The sequence below is a fragment of the Hyperoodon ampullatus genome (genome assembly GCF_949752795.1).
Source record: "Hyperoodon ampullatus genome assembly, chromosome: 10".
NCBI classification, from domain to species: Eukaryota; Metazoa; Chordata; class Mammalia; order Artiodactyla; family Ziphiidae; genus Hyperoodon; species Hyperoodon ampullatus.
Window position 1 is genome coordinate 57909889 of NC_136923.1, and position 22705 is coordinate 57932593.

Genomic DNA, 22705 nt, shown 5'->3' on the forward strand with positions numbered 1-22705 from the left:
GTTAGGATTTAAGATGTAGAGTGCCAGAGAGTAGAGAGCTACACACAGAGAGTGTTCCAAAGGTCTGAAGAAGGGTCCTTTTAAATTCTTGGCTGGGTACTAGTCTGGGTATGTGTGACAGGAAACTACCTGAGGCTTGATAAATAGCCACCAGAAAGCAGTATGGTAAACAATTCCTGGATTTCACACAAAGACTGGGAATAGGATGTGTTCCCACCAGTCAGAGTGGAAAGACCTTGTGACATATAAGGCATTAGATAGAGGTCTCAGAAGAGTATTGCCTTAGTAGTGGGTCTAAATTATTTTTACACTAAAGGCTGCAGTGGATCTGCTAGAAAAAAAAATTTTTGAAAGCAAGTCTTGAAAGAATTAAACTGACTTCAAGTATCTGCATGCTGGAACAAAGTCTAGTACTACTAAAAGAAATACAGTAAAACCTAGCATCTAACCATGAGAAATGCACAATATCTGACATCCACAAATTATTTGGAATATAATGAAGTAGGAAAATAGGCATAACCAAGAGAAAAATAAATCAATAGAAACAGATCCAGAGGGAGGAGCTTCAAGATGGCGGAAGAGTAAGATGTGGAGATCACCTTCCTCCCCACAAATACATCAGAAATACATCTACATGTGGAACAACTCCTACAGAACACCTTCTGAACTCTGGCAGAAGACCTCACACCTCCCAAAAGGCAAGAAACTCCCCACATACCTGGGTAGGGCAAAAGAAAAAAGAAAAAACAGAGACAAAAGAATAGGGATGGGACCTGCACCTCAGGGAGGGAGCTGTGAAGGAAGAAGTTTCCACACACTAGGAAGCCCCTTCACTGGTGGAGATGGGGGGGGCGGGGGGGGGTGGGAGCTTCGGAGCCACGGAGGAGAGCACAGCAACAGGGGTGCAGAGGGCAAAGCGGAGAGATTCCCACACAGAGGATCGGTGCCTGAGAGGCTTGTCTGCTCACCCACAGGGACGGGCGGGGGCTGGGAGCTGAGGCTCAGGCTTCGGAACTCGGATCCCAGGGAGAAGACTGGGGTTGGCTGTGTGAACACAGCCTGAAGGGGGCTAGTGTGCCACAGCAAGCCAGGAAGGAGTCTGGAAAAAGTCTGGAGCTGCTGAAGAGGCAAGAGACTTCTTGCCTCTTTGTTTCCTCGTGCGCGAGGAGAGGGAATTAAGAGTGCTGGTTCAAGGAGCTCCAGAGATGGGCGCAAGCTGTGGCTATCAGCGCAGACCCCAGAGATGGGCATGAGATGCTAAGGCTGCTGCTGCAGCCACCAAGAAACCTGCGTGCAAGCACAGGTCACTATCCACATCTCCCCTCCTGGGAGCCTGTGCAGCCTGCCACTGCCAGGGTCCCATGATACAGGGACAACTTCCCTGGGAGAACACACGGCGTGCCTCAGGCTGCTGCAATGTCATGCTGGTGTCTGCCGCCGCAGGCTCGCCCCACACTCTGTACCCCTCCCTCCCCACGGCCTGAGTGAACCAGAGCACCCAAATTAGCTGCTCCTTTAACCACGTCCTGTCTGAACAAAGAACATAATGCTCTCAGGCAACCTACATGCAGAGGCGGGGCCAAATCCAAAGCTGAAACCCGGGAGCTGTGTGAACAAAGAAGAGAAAGGGAAATTTCTCCCAGCAGCCTCAGGAGCAGCGGATTAAATCTCCACAATAAACTTGATGTACCCTACATCTGTGAAGTAGACAACGAATCATCCCAAATTGAGGAAGTGGACTTTGGGAGCAATGGTATAGATACATATTTTTCCCTTTTTCTCTTTTTGTGAGTGTGTATGTGTATACGTCTGTGTGTGATTTTGTCTGTATAGCTTTGCTTTTACCATTTGTCCTAGGGATCTGTCAGTCCATTTTTTGTTGTTGTTGTTTGGTTTGGTTTTTAGTATAGGTTTTAGCACTTGTTATCATTGGTGGATTTGTTTTTTGGTTTGGTTGCTCTCTTTCTTTTTTTCTTACTTTAAAAAAATTTTGGGGCATAATTTTTTATTTTAATTTTTATTTTAATAATTTTATTTTCTTTTACATGATTTTATTTTATCTTCGTCCTTCTTTCTTTTTTTTCTCCCTTCTATTCTGAGCCATATGAATGACAGGCTCTTGGTGGTCCAGCCAGGCATCAGGGCTGTGCCTCTGAGGTGGGAGAGCCAAGTTCAGGACAGTGGTCCACAAGAGACCTCCCAGCTCCACATAATATCAAATGGCAAAAATCTCCCAGAGATCTCCATCTCAATGCCAAGACCCAGCTCCACTCAATGACCAGAAAGCTACAGGACTGGGCATCCTATGCCAAACAACTAGCAAAACAGGAACACAACCCCATCCATTAGCAGAGAGGCTTCCTAAAATCATAATAAGGCCACAAACACCTGAAAACGCACCACCAGACGTGGACCTGCCCACCAGAAAGACAAGATCCAGCCTCATCCACCAGAACACAGGCACTAGTCCCCTCCACCAGGAAGCCTATACAACCCACTGAACCAACCTTAGCCACTGGGAACAGACACCAAAAATAATGGGAACTACGAACCTGCAGCCGGAAAAAGGAGACCCCAAACACAGTAAGATAAGCAAAATGAGAAGACAGAGGAACACACAGCAGATGAAGGAGCAAGGCAAAAACCCACCAGACCTAACAAATGAAGAGGAAATAGGCAGTCTACCTGAAAAAGAATTCAGAATAATGATAGTAAAGATGATCCAAAATCTTGGAAATAGAATGGAGAAAATAAAAGAAACGTTTAACAAGAACCTAGAAGAACTAAAGAGCAAACAAACAGTGATGAACAACGCAATAAATGAAATTAAAAATTCTCTAGAAGGGATCAATAGCAGAATAACTGAGTCAGAAGAACAGATAAGTGACCTGGAAGATAAAACAGTGGAAATAACTACTGCAGAGCAGAATAAAGAAAAAAGAATGAAAAGAATTGAGGACAGTCTCAGAGGCCTCTGAGACAACATTAAGCGTGCCAACATTCGAATTATAGGGTTCCCAGAAGGAGAAGAGAAAAAGAAAGGGACTGAGAAAATATTTGAAGAGATTATAGTTGAAAAACAAATTGCACCTAATGAAATTTAAAAGCTTTTGCACAGCAAATGAAACCATAAACAAGATGAAAAGCCAACTCTCAGAATGCAAGAAAATATTTGCAAATGAAACAACTTGCAAAGGATCATACACCATGATCAAGTCCGATTTATCCCAGGGATGGAAGGATTCTTCAGTATACACAGTCAATCAATGTGGTACACCATATTAACAATTTGAAGAATAAAAACCATATGATCATTTCAACAGATGCAGAAAAAGCTTTTGACAAAATTCAGCACCCATTTATGATAAAAACTCTCCAGAAAGTGGGCATAGAGGGAACTTACCTCAACATAATAAAGGCCATATACGACAAAGCCACAGCCAACATTATTCTCAGTGGTGAAAAACTGAAAACATTTCCTCTAAGATCAGGAATGAGACAAGGATGTCCACTCTCACCACTATTATTCAACATAGTTTTGGAAGTCCTAGCCATGGCAATCAGAGAAGAAAAAGAAATAAAAGGAATACAAATTGGAAAGGAAGAAGTAAAACTGTCAGTGTTTTCAGATGACATGGTACTATACATGAAGAATCCTAAAAATGCCTCCAGAAAACTACTAGAGCTAATCAATGAATTTGGTAAAGTTGCAGGATACAAAATTAATGCACAGAAATCTCTTGCATTCCTATACACTAATGATGAAAAACCTGAAAGAGAAATTATGGAAACACTCCCATTTACCATTGCAACAAAAAGAATAAAACACCTCAGATTAAACCTACCTAGGGAGACAAAAGACGGGTATGCAGAAAACTATAAGACACTGATGACAGAAATTAAAGACTATACAAACAGATGGAGAGACATAACCATGTTCCTGGATTGGAATAATCAATATTGTGAAAATGACTATACTACCCAAAGCAATCTACAGATTCAATGCAATCCCTATCAAATTACCAATGGCATTTTTTAATAGAACTAGAACTAAAAATCTTAAAATTTGTGTGGAGACGCAAAAGTCCCTGAATAGCCAAAGCAACATTGAAGGAAAAAAACGGAGCTGGAGGAATCAGACTCCCTGACTTCAGACTATACTACAAAGCTACAGTAATCAAGACAATATGGTACTGGCACAAAAATAGAAACGTAGATCAATGGAACAAGATAGAAAGCCCAGAGGTAAACCCACGCACCTATGGTCAACTAATCTATGACAAAGGAGGCAAAGATATACAATGGAGAAAAGACAGTCTCTTCAATAAGTGGTGCTGGGAAAAGTGGACAGCTACATTTAAAAGAATGAAATTAGAACACTCCTTAACAACAAAAATAAACTCAAAATGGATTCGAGACCTAAATATAAGACGGGACACTATAAAACTCTTAGTGGAAAACATAGGAAGAACACTCTTTGACATAAATCACAGCAAGATCTTTTTTGATCCACCTCCTAGAGTAATGGAAATAAAAGCAAAAATATACAAATGGGACCTCATGAAACTTCAGAGCTTTTGCATAGCAAAGGAAACCATAAACAAGATGAAGAGACAACCCTCAGAATGGTAGAAAATATTTGCAAACAAATCAACAGACAGAGGATTAATCTCCAAAATATATAAACAGCTCATGCAGCTCTGTTAAAGAAACAACACAGTCAAAAAATGGGCAGAAGACCTAAATAGACATTTCTCCAAAGAACACATACAGATGGCCAGGAAGCACATGAAAAGCTGCTCAACATCACTAATTATTAGAGAAATGCAAATCAAAACTACAATGTGGTATCACCTCACACCAGTTAGAATGGGATCATCAGAAAATCTACAAACAACAAATGCTGGAGAGGGTGTGGAGAAAAGGGAATCCTCTTGCACTGTTGGTGGGAATGTAAATTGATACAGCCACTATGGAGAACAGTATGGAGGTTCCTTAAAAAACTAAAAATAGAATTACCATATGATCTATCAATCCCACTACTGGGCATATACCCTCAGAAAACCATAATTCAAAAAGACACATGCACCCCAATGTTCATTGCAGCACTATTTACAATAGCCAGGTCACGGAAGCAACCTAAATGCCCATCGACAGATGAATGGATAAAGAAGTTGTGGTACATATATACAATGGAATATTAGCCATAAAAAGGAACGAAATTGAGTCATTTGTTTAGATGTGGGTGAATCTAGAGACTGTCATAAGAGTGAAGTAAGTCAGAAAGAGGAAAACAAATATTGTATATTAATGCATGTATGTGGAACCTAGAAAAATGGTACAGATGAACCAGTTTGCAGGGCAGAAGTTGAGACACTGGTGTAGAGAACAAATGTATGGACACCAAGGGGGGAATACCACGGTGGGGTGGGGATGGTGGTGTGCTGAATTGGGCGATTGGGATTGACATGTATACACTGATGTGTATAAAATTGATGACTAATAAGAACTTGCAGTATAAAAAAGCAAACAAACAGAAAACAAGTAAACTTTCTTTGCGTTAGTTGTATGGAAATATGTTAATATAAATGTTTAAGACATTACATGAAATTTCTAAAAATCTTACATGTTCTGGTATAATGTTAAAAGTCATAATTCTAGTTATTACTTTAAAATGTATATTTCAGAAATAACTAAATTTTCTTGTCAATTGCAATATTATGAACTTTCATCAAATCTTTAACCATGGTCATTTTTAAGTCTTTTGTCATTTACAGAGAGTTCTGGGTGTACTCTGATGCTTTAGCAAAAATGTTCCTATAAAAATGTTTCATCTTCAGGGAATTCATGGAAAAGACTGTGAAAAGTACAGGTTTCTGGTAACTGACTATACTGCTGAACTGAATGAATCGGCATTTTCAGAACTCTAATGGAAAACTGATGAATTCATAAAAGTTCTCTCAAAAGATCTAGGTGAAAAAATAATTAATTACATTGGACTGAGTGAAGTGATGAGGATGATTATAATTTTTGTGACTTTTTGTTTGAATAAAAAAAAAACTAAAAGTAGAACTACCATACAACCTAGCAATCCCACTACTGGACATATACCCTGAGAAAACCATAATTCAAAGAGTCATGTACCAAAATGTTCATTGCAGCTCTATTTACAGTAGCCAGGACATGGAAGCAACCTAAGTGTCCATCAACAGATGAATGGATAAAGAAGATGTGGCACATATATACAATGGAATATTACTCAGCCATAAAAAGAAACGAAATTGAGTTATTTGTAGTGAGGTTGATGGACCTAGAGTCTGTCATACAGAGTGAAGTAAGTCAGAAAGAGAAAAACAAATACCATATGCTAACACATATATATGGAATCTTAAAAAAAATGATTATTAAGAACCTACAGGCAAGACGGGAATAAAGACACAGACCTACTGGAGAGTGGACTTGAGGATACGGGGAGGGGGAAGGGTAAGCTGGGAGAAAGTGAGAGAGTGGCATGGACATATATACACTACCAAACGTAAAATAGATAGCTAGTGGGAAGCAGCCGCATGGGAGAGGGAGATCAGCTCAGTGCTTTGTGACCACCTAGAGGGGTGGGATAGGGAGGGTGGGAGGGAGCGAGATTCAAGAGGGAAGAGATATGGGGACATATGTATATGTATAACTGATTCACTTTGTTATAAAGCGAAAACTAACACATCATTTTAAAGCAATTATACTCTAATAAAGATGTTAAAAAAAAAAAAAAGAAACAGATCCAGAAATCACAAAGTTAAGGGAGTTCGAAAACAAGCATGTTAAAACAGTATAATAAATATGCTTTATATGTTCAAGAAGAGAGTGGCTGAAAATATATGAAAGTCCCACATGGAACTTCTACAGATGAAAAATGCAGTATCTGAAATGAGTAGTACACTAGATAAGATTAACAGATGATTTGACATTACAGAATAAAAAAGATAAGTGATTTTTGAACATATTGTGATAGAAACTAATCAAAATGAAACAAAAAAAGGCTGAAGACCAATAAACAGCTTCAGTAATTTGTTGGACAGTATCAGGTAGTCTATCATATGTATAATTGGAGTGCCAGAAACATTTTCCAAGTTAATAAAATGTCTGAACTCACAGGTCCAAGGAGTTCAGCAAAACCCAATGGGATGAAACATGAAGAAAAACCGCACAAAGTCGCATAAAAGTCAAACTGCTGAAACCAAGACATAACAGCCCTAAATGTATATAACAACAGCATCAAAATCCATGAAGCAAAAACTGATAAAATTGAAAAGAGGAAGAGAGAAATTCACAAGTATAGCTGGAGATTGCAACTCCCCTTTCTCAGTAATGGATAGAACAAGTTATGAAAAAATCAGTAAGGATATAGAAGACCTAAATAACACTGTCAGTCAGATTGATAGTCACATGCATAGAACATTTCACCCAGCCACAGCAGAATACACGTTTTTTACAATTGCATATTGAAGATTTAACCAAGATCATATTCTAGGCCATAAAGCAAGTCTTAATACATTTAAAAAGACTGAAAGTGTATTCTCTGACCACAAATAGAATTAAACTAAAAAGATATTATGAAAAATGCCCAGATATTTGTAAATTAAGCACGAAGTTTCTCAGTAACCCATGGGTTAAAGATGCAGTCATAACAGAAATTAGAAAATATATTGAACTCATGAAAACGAAAACACAGTACAGGCAGAAAATTGAGAGAAAATCTTGCAAAGTGAGGACACAGTTCTGACACGCACAGGTTTCATTTAGCATGGTATTGTGCAAAGTGAGGACTGCCTACATATTAGAATTTGTTAGATATAGCTAAAGCAGTGCTTAGAGAAAAACATATAGCATTTAGTTTTTATACTAGAAAAGAAGGGACTTCCCTGGTGGCATAGTGGTAGAGACTCCGTGCTCCCAGTGAAGGGGGCCCGGGTTCGATCCCTGGTTTGGGAACTGGATTCCACATGCATGCCGCAGGTGGGAATTCGGGAGTTCGCATGCCACAACCGAGGAGCCCACCTGTTGCAACTAAGACCCAGTGCAAACAAATAAATTTAAATAAAGAAATTAATTTTAAAACCGCAGAACAAGAAAGACCTAATCAATGATTTAAGCTTGTAACTTAAGAAATTGAAGGAAAAAATAGAGCAAATTAAGCCTAAATAAGCAAAAGAAAGGAAACAATAAAAATGAAAGCAGAAATGAATAAAATAAAAATCAGGCCAATAGTAGCAAAAATCAATCAGACTTAATCTGGTTCTTTGAAAAGATCAATAAATTTGAGAAATCTAAATAGCCAGACTGATCAGGTGAGGGAAAAAAAGATACAAATGACCAGCACTAGAAATTTTCAGTACAGATTCCATAGATATTAAAGAATAAGGAGGGAATATTATGAATGATTTTATGCCAACAAAATTGATACTTCAGATTAAATGGGAAAGTTTCTTAGGAATACATGCTATTAAGCAGAAATGGGTAGCTTGAATTATCCTACATGTATAAAAAGAAATTGAATTTGTAGTCTAAAGCATTCCCACAATGGAAATTTACTCCCAAATGGCATCAAACATATAAGAAAGAAATAACACAGACTCTGCTAGAAAATTGAAGATGAGGGAACACTTTCCCATTCATATTGTGAATCCAGCATTACCCTGATACCAAAACCTGATGAAGATGTTACAATAGAATAAAACTACACACTAATTATTTCTCATGAATATAGATTCAGAAATCCTTAACAAAATAAAAGCATATCTTATCCAGCAATACTTAAGAGGGATAATATATCATGATGGTGGTAATCTGAATAGTGGCCCCCACAATGTCCATATTCCTACTGTCTGGAACCTGTGAATGTTAACCTTATTTGGCAAAAGTGAATCTGTAGATGTGACTAAGTTAAAGGATTTAGAGAAGTGGAGATTATGCTGAATTAATGTAGATGGGCCAGATTTAATCACAAGGAGTCAGAAGATCAGAGAGGAGACAGTAGTTATAGTGATGGAATGAGGAGGCGTCCAGACCTAAGGAATGTAGGCAGCCTCCAGAAGCTAGAAAAGGTAAGAAAATGGATTTTCCCCTAGAGTCTCCAGAACTATAAGAGAATAAATTTGTGTTATTTAAGCCACCAAGTTTGTGGAAATTTGTTATAGCAGCAATAGGAAATTAATACGATAAACAAGTGGAAATGCAGGGTTGGTTTAAAATTTAAACATCTATCAGTGTAAATAAACATATTAATAGTATAAAGGAGAAAAACCCATATAATCATATCAATAAGACAGAAAAAAGCCTTTGACAAAATTCCACCCCCCTAGTTTGCTAGGAGTTAAAATTCTGTCTTTAGATAAATTCTTTTTATCTACATCTAACAAATTCTATTTATTTAGAATTTTTCTAAATTCTAAATTCTATTCTAGAATTTTATCTCCTTGCAAACTAGGAATATTTGAAAACTTCTTCAGTGTGATATAGAGCATTTAGAAATGCTGGTGAAAGACTGAATGTTTTCTCCCTATGAATTGGGAAAAGGCAAGGATGTCTTCTCTCACCACTTCTGTACAACATGGTACTGGCACACGTAGCCAGTGTAATAAGGCAAGAAAGAAATGAAATGCATCCAGAAGGTAAACGAAGAAGTAAAATTGTTTTTATTTACAGTTACAGAATCATATGTGTAGCAAATCCTAAGCAATCTACAAAACTACACAACTGAGTGAGTTTAGCAAGGTTACAGGATACAAAATCAGTGTACAGAATCAACTGTATTTCTATATAGTAGCAATGAGCAATCAGAAACTGAAATAAAAAACAACACAATAGCACCAGAAGTATTACTTGGGGATGAATTTCACAAAAGATGTGCAAGACCTAATTGCTGAAAGGTTCAAATATTAGGAAGTTCAGTTACATTGTGTTTTTGTTTGTCCTGCATTGGTCTTAGAGTATTCCTTCATTATGAAGACCCATGACGTGTACATACTGGACAAGTTTCAGATATGTTTTTCATACTGCCTCTTCCCCTGTTCTTTATATTTTCCTCTTTCTGGAGTTTTTCTTGTGCGACTTCTTTATTCTGTTTTCTATATCTCTTAACCTTGTGTGTTTTTGTCTTATTTGTCATTGATGCATTCTTTGTAACCTCCTCCTCCTTAGATCTGTCTTTTCCTTTAACAATTTTATTTCTAATCTTTTTTTTCAATAAATTTATTTATTTATTTAATTTGGCTGTGTTGGGTCTTCGCTGATGCACGCGGGCTTTCTCTAGTTGCGGCGAGCAGAGGCTACTCTTTGTTGCGGTGCACGGGCTTCTCATTGCGGTGGCTTCTCTTATTGTGGAGCACAGGCTCTAGGTGCGTGGGCTCTAGAGCGCAGGCTCAGTAGTTGTGGTGCACGGGCACAGTTGCTCCGTGGCATGTGGGATCTTCCAGGACCAGGGCTTGAATCCGTGTCCCTTGCATTGGCAGGCGGATTCTTAACCACTGCGCCACCAAGGAAGTCCTTCTAATCTACTTTTTAAGCTGTTTTAATATCCCTCTTGCAGCTATAAGTTCCTGGAGGTTTGTTTACTTAGATGTAAATTTTGAGTTTGACCTCCTCTATTATATTTGGAAGAATTTGTTTTTAATTGATGCTTGTTGTATGCTTCAGTGTTTATTCTGGGACCCCTGGGGCTTTAAATTGTCCGGGACTAGAATGTATGCTAATTTCTCTGTTTGGGGATCCTGTACCACACAGGTAGTTTAAACTCAGATGTCATGAGCGGCAGTGACCTGTCTACCTCCCTAACCTCAGCTGACAGACTTTTGCTTCTCCATGATAGTAGGAAAAGTTAGTTTTGAGTTTTCTCATCCTTTTTTTTTGAACTTGGGGATTTCTTTTTTTACCCTTGAACTTAACTACATATTAATTAAATATTTGAAATGTTCTATATTATCTAACATTTCCATCTATTTTTGGTGAGGAAAAGGTCCTGTCTTATGCATAGTGTTTTCTTGATTTTGGATGTTGCTTACTGTTATTTGTTAGATTGACATTAGTTTGTTAAAGATTAGTGTGACTTTAACATATAATTTTTCTTTTTAATCTGTGGAGGTGATCTTTCTGTAAAATTCTTTTGTTCTAGATTGTTGGTCCTTGTTTCCTTCCAGAATTATAGTATTTTAATAATAATGAAAAGAAATTTGTTCTGATGGAATATATTTATAACAAAGCATTTCATTTTCAAAATTTTGAAATTACCTTTGTATTAATTGAGGAAAATTTTGAGTGTATATTTTTAAATTCTGATTTTGTTAAGACACACCATCCCAGAGAGTCCAGTTCATCCTGGGCACCGAAGATGATGATGAAGAACACATTCCCCATGATCTCTTCACGGAAATGGATGAGCTGTACTACAGAGATGGAGAAGAGTATGAATGGAAAGAAACTGCCAGGTGATGATGCTCTCTCAGTTTTTAACTGCCTTTACTTGGTTTCTTTTTGTAATGAGAATATAAAATTGAAATTGAAACATCCAGTACTTTAAAACAATGAGTAGAGAATTTCCTTCTGTCTGGAAATTTTATCTTTATTCTCAAAATTTGTTTCCTTAAATAATTCTTAATACTATAATATAACAAAAGGAAATATGTTACTATAGATTTTAATGTCTTTAATTAGAGGAAACAAGTTTGAAAAATCAACATCTTGCATATTTAAAGTTTAAAATAAGATTGGAAGCTGAAACCATGAAATTCCAGAGTTTGTTTCTGTAAACTTACTACAGTGATAGCTAGAATAGAAAGAGGAACTACAAAGGTGCCTATCGACATTATAGACCATTAGCCCAATTTGTAAAAATGTGTTTGTAGCGAAATTTTGTTTTGATGGTGGTGATCTTTGTTTCTGTTTAAAAGAACAAGCTTATGTTTATCATATTAAAATAAACAAATGGAATCATTATTTGTAAAATATTGTTATACATTATACATTTCAGATGGCTGAAATTTGAAGAGGATGTTGAAGACGGTGGTGACCGGTGGAGTAAGCCTTACGTGGCGACCCTCTCTTTGCACAGTCTTTTTGAACTGAGAAGTTGCATCCTAAATGGAACAGTCATGCTGGATATGAGAGCAAGCACTCTTGATGAAATAGCAGGTGATAGCAAAGTGACTTCTTTATAGTTAAATTGTATTGAAGTTAGAGATACTTAAATAAGGAAAATAAAGTGGAATTTTAGACCATTGATTTGACAGTTACATGTTGAGCTTCCATTCTGTGCAGGGCAGTATGAAGAGTAGACATATAAATAACCCTTTTTGTCTTTGATAAGTTTGGAGTCTAAAAGATTAAATTAGAGAGATGTAACTATAGTTATCAAGAAGAAAATGACTAGTGCCATAAGCAAGATATGGAGTCTGTTCTCTGGAAATGCAGAGGAAGGAGCTTTTTGTTTCTTTGTTTTCTGGACCAAGGTATCTGGGGAAGATACAGAGAGTACATTAACTATACAACTTATCCATAGAATTTGAACACATGGTGATAGGGAACGGGGTGGTACAAGAGAAAAGGAAGTATTCTAAGGAGGAGGAAGAGAAGGAAGAAAAGTCTAGAAAGTATAGACAGCTATGAATCTCAAAAAAGTCAATTCTCTGTGAGTATACAGATTTCTTGAGATATGTTAGAAAAATAAATTAGAGGTGGATTGTGACTAGCCTTGAATTACTGGGTTAAGAAATTGAATTTTATTTGGTAGGCATTTTGGCTCTCAATGATTTTTAAGTTGGAGAATAGTATGATCTCGATGTGTGTCAGGGATATTCTGGCAAGAAGAGGTAGGGTGGCTTTGGATAAGAAGAGGTTAGAAGCAAGGAGGTCATTTATTCTCTTGGAATGTCTAAGCAAGAAGTGATGACGATCTGATGTCTGGTAGGTAGTAGCAATGGAAACGAAGGAGGGAAAATTGAAGGGTACTGTGGAGGTAGAAAGAAGGAAAAGATAGCTGTGATAAAGCTATTGGTCATTAACTGAAGTTGCTCAAAACCAATATCAAGTTCAATAGTAATAAATTTGATAGTGTGACTACCATTATAGATTGCCCAATATAAAAACAAAAAACTATTGTATTTGATCTTCTAGAGGACTGTAAATTTATTAGAATTTCTCAGGCTAGAAATATCAATACGTTGATATTACCAGATTGATAGATTTGACCTAGTGCTGTAAATCTTTAAGTTATCAAAGTCCTTTCTTGTTTTATATAAATGACTGAAAAACTGAGTTAGGATTAGGAATATTGAATTTAGACATATTCAATATGTCTTACTTTGGCTTTTAATTATCACATAATACAATATAATATTTTAGTAAATGTATAATCCAGTGTTCATTTGTATGGTAGCCTGCAGTCATGGTGTTGCTGCTAAGAGTTTACCTGCTAGGTTGATCCCTTCCAGTTTTCTCTCAGAGGAACCTTATCATAGATTTGAAATCCTGACTCTTTTATCTCAAGTTACTGCCACTTTTAAAAAATATTTATATGTACTTTATAAATTAAAAATAGTCCAGGCACCACAGTAATGTATAAAATGTCATTGCCATCAATCTCCCCATTTCCCACACCTCCCTCACAGCCTGATACAGTCATCTTTCTAAAACTTATTACTTCATATTTTATCTGTTCAGTTACTCACTGGTTTTTCTACCTCTGGATAAGTGAGAGCAGAAACTTGATCTGCTTAGTAAATTGCTGTATTCCCAACACATAATAGGTACTCAGTAAAATAGTTAGTGATTGAATGAATGAGTACAGATATTCATCTACAGTTTTGGGGGAAAGTATGAGATGAAGCAAGAAAATACCTTCAATTCTTAGGAAGCCAATATTTGAATATCTGTTTTAATAGAATTTATTGTATCATCAGTAAAGCACCTTCAACTATATAGGAAGGCTATTGGTGAATAACAGTAGCTTTTCAATAAATAATAGTATTTATTAAAATAAGGGTCTCTATTAATATGTTCATTTTTGTTGGATAATGTTCATATTTATCTTTATGCATCCATTATTCAATATTAGAAGAGAATGATACTTTCTAGAGCTATTTAAGAGTCTTATTTTTCTGGTAAGATTTCACTTAAGATTTATTCTGTGTTATAGTCATCCAAGTGTTAGTGTATTTAATAAAAATGATTGTTATCTATGTATTTTTCTTTGCCTAGATATGGTATTGGACAACATGATCGCCTCTGGCCAGTTGGACGAGTCCATAAGAGAGAATGTCAGAGAAGCCCTTCTGAAGAGGCACCATCATCAGAATGAGAAAAGGTTTACCAGCCGGATTCCCCTTGTTCGATCTTTTGCAGATATAGGCAAGAAACATTCTGACCCTCACTTGCTTGAAAGGAATGGTGAGATAAGTTGTGGCATTCAATTTTTGCTAACACGTCTACACTAATGGCATTCCAGTGTGTTACAATTAGCATTCAGGAAAAGAAACATATTTTTTCTAGATAATTACATAGGGCTTTATCTTTTTAATTCTCTTTAAAATAATAATTTGTGCATTTAAAGATTTCATTTCTAAAATGTCTTTACAGCGTGACAGAATTATCTGTAGAAATTACTTAGATGAAAAAATTAACCATTTACTCTGTTAAAATGGGACATTTAAGTATTGGTAATATTTAAACACTACACTATACATAACCCTGAATTACTCTCCTTCTTGCTTTTTTGTTTCTGCTGAAGAATTCTTGTATATTTGATAAAAGAGCCATAAATTATTATCTATAAATTTAATCTTTTGAAAATTTTAAGTCTTATGTTTGGGCCTTTAATATTAGATTTTTCCTAGAGATTTTTTTTTTTTTCTCCTGGGTATACTTTACTTGCTGGGCACAAGCAAGTATTTTGGGGTTGGTCTGCTGATTTCACTGCTTTTTATTTACATAATTTGTAAAAGGTTTTTGTGCTTGTTCCTGTTTTATGCTAGGGATGATGCAGTTGATTTTTTCAAGCCATTGAGAATGGCACAGACCCACACACTGCTGCTCTCCCCGCTCATTCACGGTCTAGCATGGGTTATGTGGGACATGGGGAGAATGTGTTTTTGTAGCCATTTACCTCTGTCACTGTCTTAAGGCTGGCATGCTATCACTGGGGTTCTATTTTGGGTCTCAAAGATAGCTCTGATGACAGTGACTGGAAGAATCCAGGTGCAAAGAATTGGAGCTGGTTTTGAGGGTCACTGCTGCCTCTAGTTGCTACCATTACCCAAGGCTTGTGGGAATTACAGTGAAGAGGAGTGGAGGATGGGCCACAAATCCTTCTGCTCATCTTTTCTGTCTCTGAAAAGAGTATGGCTTTTAACTGTTCTACAAGCACACAATCACAGGTGGTAGGATTTAACATGTCTAAAGTTGACAGTACTTAGTCATCGTTTGCAGCTCTGTAAGATAATTAAGTCCATTTTCTTCTGAGCATTTGACCAATAAAACTCTTTTTAATCTATTTAAAATTGTGCCTTTCTATATTCAAGGAACCTTAAGAATGAAAGAAATCTCTTATGGACCTAAGTTCAATCTGAAAGCAAGCCATCTATGTCACGTCTTTTTTTCACCTTTCCATGTATTGCATATGCTCTACTGTAGTGAAGTGAATTTGTTTGCCTAGAGAGACCATATTAAATCTTTCTTCCCCATATGCAGTGGTTCCTGATTATTCTCCAATTGTCAGTTGATTCCTTTTAATCATAAGACAATGGCTATTTTCTTTTAGATGCCATTTTAGCATGGGCATTTTGTTATTTTGTTATATTATAGTTGTAATTTAACATTTTTTTTCCTGCATGTAGCTTATTTTTTAACTAAATAGTGGTGATTTATGGATTAAAAGTTCATATTTTTAATATTTCTGGGATCTCTTGAGCATGTAGCTTTGATTACTTAGATCATGTGGGGTTGTTATATTTCTCATGCTTTTCCTGAAAAAACAATGTTATTCCATTAAACCACACTTAATTAGAATAACCAAGTTTTTGAAGTATAACTATACCTGACCTTTTGAAATACTGTAGACTTAACTTCATCACTCTTGTTGGTAAGAAATACTTTATTCTTAGCTAGTTAAGTTAAAGTTTGTATGTATTTGTTTTAATTTATCTGCTGCCTTAGAAATGGAAGCATATTTTAGGACATTTATTAATACCAGATAATGAGCTCAAGAATATGTATCTTTTAAAATTGACGTTTCTCTTTTGAAAAAGAATTCCTATTACTTGTCTTATGTTTTTAAATTTTACTTGAGAGTGCTATCAGTAGGTGATGCCCTATTGACTTATTGATATCACCTTAAGTTAAGTTATTGATATCACCTTTAAGTTATTGATGCCTTATTGACATCACCTTTAAGTTAGGAATTATTAGACACCGTTAATGTGGACTTTTCTTATGAGAGAATATGTAGCGGTTCGGTGCAATGTAGATAAAATGCACTAAATATCAGTGCTGGTAAGTTTTGTTTTGGGTTTTATTTCTTAGATTATTTTTGTGTTATATTCTCATTTGCTGTTTATCATTTTTTTAAGCAGCAGCTTTCCATTAATATTATTCTGTAATTTTAAAGCCACACTATTGGTCATTCTCATTACTAACAGAATATCATCCCCGACCATCTATCATTAGCATTGTTTTTTATTTTTTGTTTTGATTTTTGGATGCACCTTCAGAGAACTAATTACAGTTTAAGCCATTTTTCAGTGATTTTCTAATATTTAAAAATCTGATTGTCATACTAACCCTGATAGCATGAATTTGAAATATTGGATCTTTTTTAAATCTTGCAGTTTATGGTGTAAATTGATTTTTTGTGTCTCATTTGTCTTCTGCAGTGAACTTCATCACTTTTCATTTATTTGTTTTATCTCAGGGGAAGGCCTTTCAGCCCCCCGCCACTCTTTGCGAACAGGTCTGTCTGCCTCAAACCTTTCATTGAGAGGAGAATCACCTTTATCTCTTCTTCTCAGTCATCTTCTTCCTTCTTCGAGAGCTGGAACCCCTGCAGGCTCGAAGTGTACAACCCCACTACCCACCCCTCAGAACAGTCCTCCTTCCAGCCCTAGGCTCAGTCGCCTGAACTCCAGAAGTTCCCAGGAGAGGCAGCTTCAGGCCCCAGAGCTACTGGTTTCACCTGCCAGTGACGATATTCCCACAGTAGTAATTCATCCGCCTGAGGAAGACTTAGAAGCACTGCAAGGCCAGGAGCAGAAGAATGAGGAAAATGTTGACATAACTTCAGGCAACTATTCAAAGTCCTCCATGTGTGGTGCTTTCTGCCTCTAGATCACTTGCACTTGGAATGCCTTTCAAGCACATAGCTTTAGCAGCATACATAGATAATGCTTATAATTTATTTTGACTTCTGCATGTTTTTTTCTTTATAATATATTACAGAGAACGATAGAATTATTAAAAATTTTAAGTTTTAAAAAGACTCCAAATAAGACTACACATAATTTTTTTTCAAAAATTTTCACTGAGATTTTACAGGTCAGTGCATTTGAATGGTTAAAAAAAATGTAGACATTTTTACAAGTAATCTTTTAATTTGCCATGATTAAAAAAATGGTGGCTCTTCTTGTGCATTTCATTCCATAAGGTGAATGAACACATGTTTTACATAAAGTAAAATGGAGTGATATGCCTTTTATCTACTATTTGGTGCTTTTGTTCAAGGAATGCTGTATGTTTTAACCTTCCTAACAAAAATAGAATTGAATGTTCTTTTTCTCATTTTGTCTCTGAGAAGATTGAGGTTCACTAATGAATCATCATTATTTCAAGACTAGTTTTATAATTTGGAATAGACTTTACATGTCCTTTATTTAATGCCATATCTATTTTTAATCCTAATTCACCTTGAAATTTTCAGGACTAGAGTTCCAATAGTTGTGGCTAGGATATATTTCTACGTGAATTAGAAAAATTATTTCTTAGTGGATAAAAGGTTTGTAACTCACTTAAGGGTTACTATATATTATTATAATTTTGGCTCTTCCTCTTATATATTAATTATATGTACATTTATACATATTTATCTTTCTGCTCAGCGGCCATGGCTTATGGGCCCAGCCGCTCTGTGGCACGCGGGATCCTCCCGGACTGGGGCACGAACCCGCGTCCCCTGCATCGGCAGGCGGACTCTGAACCACTGCGCCACCAGGGAAGCCCTAAAGAAGTATTCTTTAGTGACTATGTTTTACTGACAGCTAAGCATCAACGTGACATATGAACACTACCTATAGTGGTTTTAATCACATAATTATTATCACATTTCTGCATAACACTGAATAATATATAACACTTCAATAGTAGCTTATAGTTAATAGCCTGTTTGATGTGTATAAAATTTTGTGTAAGTTGGGTGGGTATACCTATTTTCAGAAACTCAGGCTCAGCGAAGTTAAATAAATTCCCCTGGATCATACAGCTAGTAAGGGACAGTCCACGTCCTCTGACTAAACATCCTGTGTTCCTACCAGTATATGACCAACCAGCCTCTCCTTCTCTTTATTGGCTGTATCCAGACATACTAAGTACATTTAATCAAAGCTCATTGTAGTTGCCAAAAAAAGATGATACTTTTAAAAGTTAAAAAATAGAAGTTTTGTGGTTAAATCATTGTAACATTAATTATGATAGTACTTATAGTAACCATTGTTTCATAGGTTGTCACACACAGTGATGTGTACTTTTCAAATATCATATTTCTAATTTGTCTAACAATTTGATGAGTTCATGTTATCGCTGTTTAAAATGAAGAAAATTAAGACTTAGAGATGTTAAGGTTATACTGTAAATGACCAGAGCAAGGAATTGAACACAGATCTACTTACAACAAAATCTATAGTATAGAATTTAATTGTAAATTTTAATACTTTGTGGGAAAGATAGAGTATTATATAATGAGGTAACTAAACAAAAGAAAAAAAATCTAGAAATAATTACTCAGAAATAATGAACATTCTTATTTTAATTAAAAAGGACTAGCAAGGTTTACTATTTTTCTTGAACAAAAATGACTTTAAAGTTACTTCCCCTTGCATTTGTTTTTACCTATATCTGTCAGTAATACTGGACATTTCTTGTTTTACCAGTTTCAATGTTATTAATGATAAGGGACTATAAATTTTATATGGGAAGGAAGGGATGTACAGGTTCACAATGGCTTATTAGGTCATATTTTTAAGAGGATAAAAAGATCAATTAACTGAAAATTGAGGGACACGATTAAATTATTTCCCCCTCTGCCATTAAGTATGCCATGAGGTTTATTAGCCTTTCTGAAGAAAAGAAATTAGAATGTAGGGAAAAGAGGGAATTTCTAAGGAAAAGGGAGAGCTCATAATTACTGTTTAAGAAGACATTTATAGGATGAATGTAATTACAATAATAGGGGCAGCTCTATATTATTTCTTGCTTAGTTACCTTTGCTGCTTAGAGCAGCTGGAAACTCTGTAAGTTTTCCTGAAGTCTGATGAAGAATGTGGCCTTGGCATCATTTTTGAGAGACTAATGTCATAGATTTTTGTGGCACGGAGTCATGATTTGTGAATACCTGTAGTAAAAAGAAAAAAAGAAAAAAAAGAAAGTGGTGTTTCCCATTAGTTATTTTTTGGAGAGTAATTACGTAAAAGACGTAACTCACTTTTAGTGTTTGTAACTGTCTTCTGACTCAGTGTTTCTCACCCTCGGCACTATTGACCTTTTGGTGTGGACACTTCTTTGTGGTGGGGGATGTCTTGTGCATTGTCGGATGTTGAGCAGCACCCTTGGCCTCCACTCACTAGCCGCCAGTACACTCCCTAGTGGTGATAACCAAAGATGTCTCTAGACATTGCCAGATGTCTCTGGGGGGAGGGGGCAGACTTTTCCCCAGATGAGAACCACTGCTCCAAATACTTCTACTTTCAAACTTTTAATGACAGAAAACTGATATCTTTGATTTCTGTTTCTCTAGGTAGCTTTGCTATTTTAAGAAAAAGAATGTAAGGGCACAATAATAGATTTACCAGGGTATGATTTTTAAATCCCAGTACTGATTGTATACATACTCATATTTGTTTTTTCTTTTGCTCAAAGCAAATAAATAAAGTCCTTCTGAGTTATCTGTGCTAATGATAGTTTTAATTTTGGGGAATTTACTCATTTAATTCTGAGCTCTAGGAATTTACTGTAGGAGCAGGAATACTTCCTTAACCTTTTGAGGAAATAGCTTTAACTTAGCTGAGAGTAGGAAGGATTGCATGGAGAAGGCGGTGGTGGAATCTCTAAGGTGTGCCTGGCATGCTGACTTTAACAGGTTTCAAGGTGACCTGGTGAGCCCATGACTTCACGTCATCTCTTCTGGCTTTGTCAGTATTGAGTTGTACGTTATTTCTTCTTCCCATTCTACTGTATCCTTGTTTTCCCCCAGAGCCTTCTCCGCATTCCACTCTTCTCCCAAAATCTGGTGGCTGGGACTGTTCTGGGAAGCTGTGCCTATGGTTTTTTTTTGGTTACACATTTGCAGGTTGGATGCATTTAGTAGTTAGCAGTGTGTGTGTGTTGATGGTCATTGCAGTTGCTGCCAGGGCCTTAACGATACTCTTCATTTTCTTGTGTGGGAGTTGGTGGAAACCACTGAAAAATACTGGTTCACTTTTTTTTTCACTTGGGCATGTATTTTAATAAAGGAATGGACTCTAATGGAAGTGTAGGGACAAAGTTCAAAGAAGAGGCTAAAATGGTGAAAAATCAGTTAAATTTTAGGAAATAGTTTTTATTTCAGAATTGTTTAATACTTCTAGGGAATGAGCACATGGCTAAGGGGATTGTGCACACTTTTTACACTGAGATTTTTGGGTCAGAGTGACATCCTAGCGTAGATATTTAACATAGCAGTGGGTATCACAAAGGTCTTCTTTCACTAAGTTTAAGCAGTAAACTCAAATGACTTAAGGTTACTAGTGTATGTTGTATTCTGTAAAAACGAAAACTCCCTTAGAGGCATTGAATATATCTGCTATGCTTAAAATTTTGGAACTCAATTACTAATATTAACTTTAAAGTTTATAGGATCTAACTACAAACAATTTAATTGAATTTCTGTGGGTCACTAGATTGTCTTGAGTGGCAGAGTTAAAACTAAAAGTAAAGACTGTTGTAATTGTCTAGTGCATCTTCTCCTGTGATACTCAGTGTTTTGGGTAATATTAAATCTATATTCTTGAACTAGAAAGTCTTGGGTGTTTTGAAAAAATTAGATACGTTTAATGGTAGAAATCTATGTTAAGTACTTAAACATTTTTGAGATTTGAACTTTATGCAAAATTCGTAGTGGTAATGATTGGTCATATGCTACTGGGTGTTTTTATGTTATTGTGTGAATTGTTGCTGCTGAGTGTTACTTGAAATGAGTATACATAATGCATGAACATATATCTATCATTTGTAATACAAACAAGCTAATTTAATAGAACGTGTACCTAAAATAGTAAAAACATTACTATTATGTTTTAACATATTTCTTAGGAATAATGACAGTAGGCAGCACATAAATTTTACACAAGAGAATGAAAATTCTTGAGGAAACTGTTAAGATTAGGGATGATTATGGCGAAATTAGTGTACATTTAGTTGACGTAGCTCTTAACATTTTCTGAGTTACATTTAGGTTTTATCAGAAATTTTATATTGTTATTGATATAAGTGTGCTAGACATCATTAAGCTAACTTAATGATGTGGACTTCACATGTCTATTGGATACATTGAAAATGGATGCCCTAAGTATTTCAGTGGTGATCAGACCCAGGTCTTCCACCTTCTACTCACTTTTTCTCTTTTTGCAAAAGGCCACCACTTTTGTAAATGCCAATTATATTATTTAAAATGTTAAAATATATAGCTTCATTATTGCTTAAAATGTTAATCTACTCTTGCTGGTATGGTACTAACACTTGGCACCTTTTTTTTTTTTTTTTACCTAGCACATTTGCTTTTAATAAACCATCACTTTCAGGATATGAGTAGATTCAGGTTACAAAGTGAATTTTCTCCTTACTAGTTTGGAATTTGTTTGTTCTTAAATACAGGTATTTTGGCCTCTCCACAGTCTGCACCTGGGAACTTGGACAATAGTAAAAGTGGAGAAATTAAAGGTAATGGAAGTGGAGGAAGCAGAGAAAATAGTACTGTTGACTTCAGCAAGGTAATTCTGTTACTAACTATAAATTTTCATAGTCATTTTTACTGAGAAAATTGTAGCAATGTGGCTTTATTAACATTGATTATAATAATTTTTTAATAACTGGTGCCTATAAACCTGCATGTGATGCTTGTGATATGTTAATTTATGATCAGAAATTGTGAGAAAGGTAACAGTCTCATAGCACTTGAATAACGTTATATTTTACTAGTGTTAGAAATTCTGAAAAAAGAATATATGAATAATATGGTATTTTCATCTATACCTACCCATAGATATCATGAAACTTCAGTACCTTTTGAATTACAGTCGTTTGTTCTGGAGCTACCACCACTAGAAAGATTAATTCTGGTAATGATGTTATAGCAGTAATGATTCAGCTTTTTCTCGGCTGTAATGTGATCCCAGAATTATTGTCTTATGGTGTCAGTACTTTC

At 36.0% G+C, this 22705-nt stretch overlaps 1 protein-coding gene across 15 annotated transcripts in view; it reads left to right on the forward strand.

Annotated features, from left to right (window-relative positions):
- SLC4A7 (solute carrier family 4 member 7) overlaps positions 1 to 22705 on the forward strand; it is a gene marked incomplete at its 5' end in the record, with an annotated part of 121510 nt that overhangs the window by 54404 nt on the left and 44401 nt on the right. For 5 of the 15 annotated variants that reach the window (XM_079713997.1, XM_079714010.1, XM_079713999.1 and 2 more), the window contains 4 exons: positions 11339 to 11477; positions 12020 to 12180; positions 14245 to 14433; positions 22156 to 22271. In XM_079713997.1, the coding sequence (XP_079570123.1) occupies positions 11339 to 11477; positions 12020 to 12180; positions 14245 to 14433; positions 22156 to 22271 (605 nt within the window). Of the gene's footprint in view, positions 1 to 11338; positions 11478 to 12019; positions 12181 to 14244; positions 14434 to 16951; positions 17321 to 22155; positions 22272 to 22705 lie in introns of all 15 variants that reach the window. The other 10 variants (XM_079713996.1, XM_079714003.1, XM_079714006.1 and 7 more) reach the window with 3 other exon arrangements.